Source organism: Merops nubicus, unplaced genomic scaffold (assembly GCF_000691845.1).
Source record: "Merops nubicus isolate BGI_N331 unplaced genomic scaffold, ASM69184v1 scaffold50104, whole genome shotgun sequence".
Lineage (NCBI taxonomy): Eukaryota > Metazoa > Chordata > Aves > Coraciiformes > Meropidae > Merops > Merops nubicus.
Window position 1 is genome coordinate 1 of NW_008603163.1, and position 6,672 is coordinate 6,672.

General features: G+C 56.0%; 1 protein-coding gene across 1 annotated transcript; it reads left to right on the plus strand.

The window, feature by feature from the left end:
• Window positions 1–888: 888 nt before the first annotated feature.
• On the plus strand, window positions 889–6,572 carry STT3A (STT3A, subunit of the oligosaccharyltransferase complex (catalytic); the record flags this gene model as incomplete). Its single annotated transcript, XM_008938565.1, has 11 exons — window positions 889–995; window positions 1,213–1,377; window positions 1,847–2,027; window positions 2,595–2,750; window positions 2,901–2,992; window positions 3,442–3,597; window positions 3,690–3,878; window positions 3,967–4,083; window positions 4,156–4,258; window positions 6,171–6,359; window positions 6,457–6,572. Coding segments are annotated over 11 exons (1,571 nt in total), but the record flags the coding sequence as incomplete, so codon positions are not given.
• Between the last annotated feature and the right edge of the window lie 100 nt (window positions 6,573–6,672).

Below are 6,672 nucleotides of genomic sequence, written 5' to 3' on the forward strand. Positions count from 1 at the left end.
TTGAAGTCTTTGAGGGTGATGAGACCTCAGCTGACTGTTGGAATCTTTGAGTTGAGGGTGGTGAGACCTCAGTTGGCTGTTGGGTGCCAGAACCATCCGTTCCCAGTAAGTCCCACCAGGTCCCTGTGGTTCTGAACCCAACTGCTTGGAGATAGGACACCCATCAACAGCCACCAGACCTTTATCTCCCTTCTGGGGCTTGGCAGCAGTGTTGACCTTGTTGGTGGTGGCCAGGACAGAAGAGGACCCAGGTTCCTGTCCCCTAGCTGGGTTCTCAGGGCTGTGTGACCTGCTGTGTGGCTTGGAGAAGCCATGTCAGCTGTTACCTGCAGAAAGACAGTTGAGCCTGGAGCAAAGGAGGCTCAGGAGGGACCTTCTCACTCTCCATAACCCCATGAAAGGAGGTGGGAGCAGGTGGGGGTTGGTCTCTTCTTGCAAGGAACAAGCCATAGGACAAGAGGAGATGGCCTCAGGTTGCCCCAGGGGAGGTTTGGGTTGGCCCTGAGGGACAATTTCTTCCCCTTGAGGGTTGCCCAGGGCAGTGGTGGAGACCCCATTCCTGGAGGGATTTCAAAGCCGTGGAGATGTGGTGCTGAGGGACATGGGTCAGTGGAGACCTTGGCAGTGCTGGGGCAACGCTTGGACTCCATGACCTTCAAGGTCTCTTCCATCCAAGATGCTCCTAGGGTTCCAAGCTGAGAACATTGCTGTGCTTCCATCTAGAAACTGGCCACCAACCCCTTTTCCCAGGCCTGGCTCCGAGCTCAAGGTGCTGTTCCACCTTCAGGTGGAGCCCCAGAACCACTGAGCTAAGACCTTCAACACCACCGAGGTTCTGCTGGGGCCATTTTGGGGCTTGTTTTGACCTTTCTGTGTCCTCCCACCCAGGCATTGCCATCTTCTGCATGCTCCTGACCTACTACATGTGGATCAAAGCCGTCAAAACCGGTTCCATCTACTGGGCTGCCATGTGTGCCCTCGCCTACTTCTACATGGTGAGTCTTCCCCACCCCATGACCACCAGAGTTCTGGAGATGGCCACCAAGGATCCCTGCCTTGGACAGCCATGATCATTGGGGATGTCCTCTCAGGGAGCTGAGGGAAAACCCTGCCCAGGATCTCAAGAACATCCATCCCACGTGTGATCCAACCTCTTGCCTTTGACCTTGGCTCAGTCCTGGAGCTGATGGAGGGTTTGATTTCTTTCTTCAGGTCTCCTCGTGGGGTGGCTACGTCTTTCTGATCAACCTCATCCCCTTGCACGTCCTGGTCCTGATGCTCACGGGCCGCTTCTCCCACAGGATCTACGTGGCCTACTGCACAGTCTACTGCTTGGGAACCATCCTCTCCATGCAGATCTCCTTCGTTGGCTTCCAGGTGGGGACCAGAACCATTTCATGACTTTGGGGGATGGTCATTTCAAGGGTTGTAGCAGAACCTCAACGAGTTGGCCATGGTTTCTCTTCCTGCCTTGGCCGATGATGTTTTAGGTGGGCGCCAACTTCTGGGTCTAGCTCTTGATGCAGCCTTTGGCTTTTGGAGGTGCTGGATGACTTTCAAACCTCCTCGTGACCTTCAGGGGTTACTTTTCATGAGGAGATTCCTGGTTTGGGGCAGGAAATGCCAACGCCAGCACGTGTCTTGGCCTGGCAGGACAAACATCTCCAAAGGTCTCGAGATCTCCAGAGATGAAGTTGAATTGTCCTCTCTGGGAACGGAAGGGGATGTGAGACAGCACCTCACAGGGGGGTGGTCTGCAGGGAGGGGACACTGACTTGGAGAGGTGGGGTTTGATTCAGAAGCCACCATGAGGCACAGTGTGTCCCTTGTTGTCCTCCTCCTCCAGCCTGTCCTCTCCTCGGAGCACATGGCCGCGCTCGGGGTCTTCGGCCTGTGCCAGATCCACGCCTTCGTCGACTACCTGCGCAGCAAGCTCAACCCCCAGCAGTTTGAGGTCCTCTTCAGGAGTGTCATCTCCTTGGTCGGCTTCGTCCTCCTCACCATCGGGGCCTTGCTGATGCTCACAGGTAGCCCCGGGTGGTGGAGATGAGGAGCACCTTGCACCACCAGCTCCACCTCCCTCCGTCGCTCTGGAGAGCGTGGCCTTTGCCCGCCCCCGTTTCCGCCTCCTTCCCGTGCTCCACCTCGCACCACAGGAGGTTTGGGTTGGACCTGAGGAACGTTTTGTTCCTCAAAAGGGTTGTCCAGTTCTGGCTCAGGAGAGTGGTGGAGTCCCCACCCCTGGAGGGGTTCCCAAGCCGTGGAGATGTGGTGTGAGGGTCATGGGTCAGTGGTGGACTCAAATCTTCGAGGTCTTTCCAACCAAAATGGTTCTGTGGTTGTGGCACGTTGGGGAGCTGGGGCTCCAGAACCTCAGTGTCCACCCGTGGGAGCAGAAAGATGCTAAGGAACAGGTCAGGGTGGTGGAGAAGTCATTTTAGGCTTAAATTTTTCTCCATCTCCTTTCCAAAAGACCAACTTGGAGTAACGGAGATGGGAGGTGAGATCCAGGATGGTCCATTTGGCCGAGAACCTGCTGGCACCACCGGTTCTGCTCTTCTGGAACCAAAGGTGGTGGCTTTTCTCTTCCCTAGGGAAGATCTCCCCGTGGACGGGACGTTTCTACTCCCTGCTGGATCCCTCCTATGCGAAGAACAACATCCCCATCATCGCCTCCGTCTCCGAGCACCAGCCCACCACCTGGTCCTCCTACTACTTTGACCTCCAGCTTCTCGTTTTCATGTTCCCAGGTGAGCTCAGCACTGGTGGCACCAGGCCCCAATTTATTAAACCACCATGGAGGGTTTGTTGGACCTCTTCTCTCCTCTTCTGGTGGCTTTTTTACCCTTGGGAGAAGGTTGCTGAGGTGACCCTGACCCGTTCCTCTGTCCTCTCCACAGTTGGTCTCTACTACTGCTTCAGCAACCTCTCAGACGCCCGAATTTTCATCATCATGTATGGTGTGACCAGCATGTACTTCTCAGCTGTCATGGTGAGGACCACTGCTTGCTGAGAAGATGGTTTCTCTTCTTTCCATGGACTTGATGGTGGTTCTTCCACCCTGAGCTGAAACAGCCACCAGGCTCTTCACCCGCCCTCAAAATTTGGTTCCTCGGCCCCGCTGGGAACGTGACGTTGCAAATCTGGCTGGTTTTGGTGTCACCTTCTGGCCACCACCTTCCTGGTCTCCAAAAGCTCCTCAGCAAACCCAAGCAGGATCCAAAAGCCCATTTCCACTCTTGCTCCACCACCCCGAGCCCAAACCACGGGTTGATTTCTGGTGTGGAGGCATCTACAAACCCTTGGCTTTGCCCACAGGCGTTCCATGGAGGTCACCTCCATGCCCTGGCCCAACTCTGAGATCTTCAGAGAACTTCCCTCAGAGGATGGTGGGAATTTCTTCTCTGCCAGGTCCTGATGGTTCTCCTCTCCTGCCCATAGGTGCGTCTGATGCTGGTGCTGGCCCCGGTGATGTGCATCCTGTCTGGCATTGGGGTCTCTCAGGTCTTGTCCACCTACATGAAGAACCTGGACATCAGCCGGCCGGACAAGAAGAGCAAAAAGCAGCAAGACTCCACCTACCCCATCAAAAATGAAGTGAGTGGTGGGCCGGCTTGGGAAGCTGGAGAAGACACCTCATCTTGGTGGACCTCTTCCCTCCAGCGTTGACCCCGATTCTGTTCCCTCAGGTGGCCAGTGGCATGATCTTGGTCATGGCTTTCTTCTTGATCACCTACACCTTCCACTCCACCTGGGTGACCAGCGAGGCCTACTCCTCCCCCTCCATCGTCCTGTCCGCCCGCGGTGGCGACGGCAGCAGGATCATCTTTGATGACTTCAGAGAAGCTTACTACTGGCTGCGTCACAACACCCCGGAGGTGAAGGAGGGGGTGGGATGAACCACGTGGTGGAGACCCCCCAACGTCGCGTCCTCCGGGGTGCTGATGTTCTCCTCTGTGCCTGCAGGACGCCAAGGTGATGTCCTGGTGGGACTACGGCTACCAGATCACCGCCATGGCCAACAGGACCATCCTGGTGGACAACAACACCTGGAACAACACCCACATCTCCCGCGTGGGGCAGGTGGGTCCTTCCCCCAGCCCCCCGACTCGCCGGGGTCCGCGCGGGGCGTGACCGGAGTTGTGTCTTCTCCAGGCCATGGCGTCAACAGAGGAGAAAGCCTATGAGATCATGAGGGAGCTGGACGTCAGCTACGTGCTGGTCATCTTTGGAGGCCTCACCGGGTACTCATCTGATGGTAAGGTCACACTCTGAGCAGGGTCAAACCCATCCATGGCATGGGCTCCTCCAGAACAGCTCTTGGAGGAGCCAAGTCCCACCTTCAGCTGAGGCTGCGAAGAGGAATTGGCACCAAAATGCTCCTCTCCAGAAGCTGCACGTGGCTTTTTTGCTCTCCAGCAATTCAGCTTCTCGCTCTTGGTCCCTCCACTCAACTCATGGCCACCAAACTCAACTTAACTCTTCACTCTTGGCCTCCAAACTCAACTCCTCACTCTTGATGCCCCAACTCAACCTCTTCCTCTTGAACCCCCCAACTCAACATCTTGCTTTTGTTACCCAACTCAGCTCCTCGCTCTTGGTCTCCAAATTCAGCTCCTCACTCTTGATGCCCCAACGCAACCTCTTGATCTTGGCATCTCAACTCAACCTCTTGCTCTCGATCCCCCAACTCAACATCTTGCTTTTGTTACCCAACTCAGCTCCTCGCTCTTGGTCTCCAAATTCAGCTCCTCACTCTTGATGCCCCAACGCAACCTCTTGATCTTGGCATCTCAACTCAACCTCTTGCTCTCGATCCCCCAACTCAACATCTTGCTTTTGTTACCCAACTCAGCTCCTCGCTCTTGGTCTCCAAATTCAGCTCCTCACTCTTGATGCCCCAACGCAACCTCTTGATCTTGGCATCTCAACTCAACCTCTTGCTCTCGATCCCCCAACTCAACATCTTGCTTTTGTTACCCAACTCAGCTCCTTGCTCTTGGTCTCCAAATTCAGCTCCTCACTCTTGATGCCCCAACTCAACCTCTTGATCTTGGCATCTCAACTCAACCTCTTGCTCTCAATCCCCCAACTCAACATCTTGCTTTTGTTACCCAACTCAGCTCCTCGCTCTTGGTCTCCAAATTCAGCTCCTCACTCTTGCCGTCCCAGCTGAGCTCCTCACTCTTGCCGTCCCAGCTGAGCTCCTCACTCTTGCCGTCCCAGCTGAGCTCCTCACTCTTGCCGTCCCAGCTGAGCTCCTCACTCTTGCCGTCCCAGCTGAGCTCCTCACTCTTGCCGTCCCAGCTGAGCTCCTCACTCTTGCCGTCCCAGCTGAGCTCCTCACTCTTGCCGTCCCAGCTGAGCTCCTCACTCTTGCCGTCCCAGCTGAGCTCCTCACTCTTGCCGTCCCAGCTGAGCTCCTCACTCTTGCCGTCCCAGCTGAGCTCCTCACTCTTGCCGTCCCAGCTGAGCTCCTCACTCTTGCCGTCCCAGCTGAGCTCCTCACTCTTGCCGTCCCAGCTGAGCTCCTCACTCTTGCCGTCCCAGCTGAGCTCCTCACTCTTGCCGTCCCAGCTGAGCTCCTCACTCTTGCCGTCCCAGCTGAGCTCCTCACTCTTGCCGTCCCAGCTGAGCTCCTCACTCTTGCCGTCCCAGCTGAGCTCCTCACTCTTGCTGCCCCAACTCAACCTCTTGCTGTTGCTGTCCCAGCTCAGCTCCTCACTCTTGCTGTCCCAGCTGAGCTCCTCACTCTTGCTGCCCCAACTCAACCTCTCACTCTTGATGCCTCAACTCAACCTCTTGATCTTGGCCTCTCAACTCAACCTCTTGCTTCTTGCTCTTGAATCCCCCAACTCAACATCTTGCTTTTGGTGCCCAACTCAGCTTCTTGCTCTTGGTCTCCAAACTCAACCTCTTGCTGTTGCTGTCCCAACTCAACCTCTCACTCTTGATGCCCCAACTCAACCTCTCACTCTTGATGCCCCAACTCAACCTCTCACTCTTGATGCCCCAGCTCAAACTCTCACTCTTGATGCCCCAACTCAACCTCTTGCTCTTGATGCCCCAACTCAACGCCTTACTTTCTTCTCCCCAACTCCACATTCTCATCCCCTCAACTCGACTCCTTCTTGACTCACCTCCTCGACTCTTCTCTCCCCACCTCTCAGACATCAACAAGTTCCTGTGGATGGTGCGGATCGGCGGCAGCACGGACACGGGGCGCCACATCAAGGAGCACGACTACTACACCCCCACGGGGGAGTTCCGCGTGGACCGCGAGGGCTCCCCGGTGCTCCTCAACTGCCTCATGTACAAGATGTGCTACTACCGCTTCGGCCAGGTCTACACCGAGGCCAGTGAGTCCCCCAAAACCCACCCCCCGAGGTCCAGACCGCGCCGTTTTGGGGCTCCCCGTTGTGTCCTCACCATCTTCTGTCCCTCACCTTCTCCTAGAGCGGCCGCCGGGCTACGACCGGGTGAGGAACGCCGAGATCGGCAACAAGGACTTCGAGCTGGACGTTCTGGAGGAGGCCTACACCACAGAGCATTGGTTGGTCCGAATATACAAGGTAGGATCCCTTCAACAGACCCAAAATTCCACAAATTTAGGGGAAAAAAAACTCCCTTCATCCCTGACCCTGGAGCTTTCCCCCCCCCAGGTGAAGGACC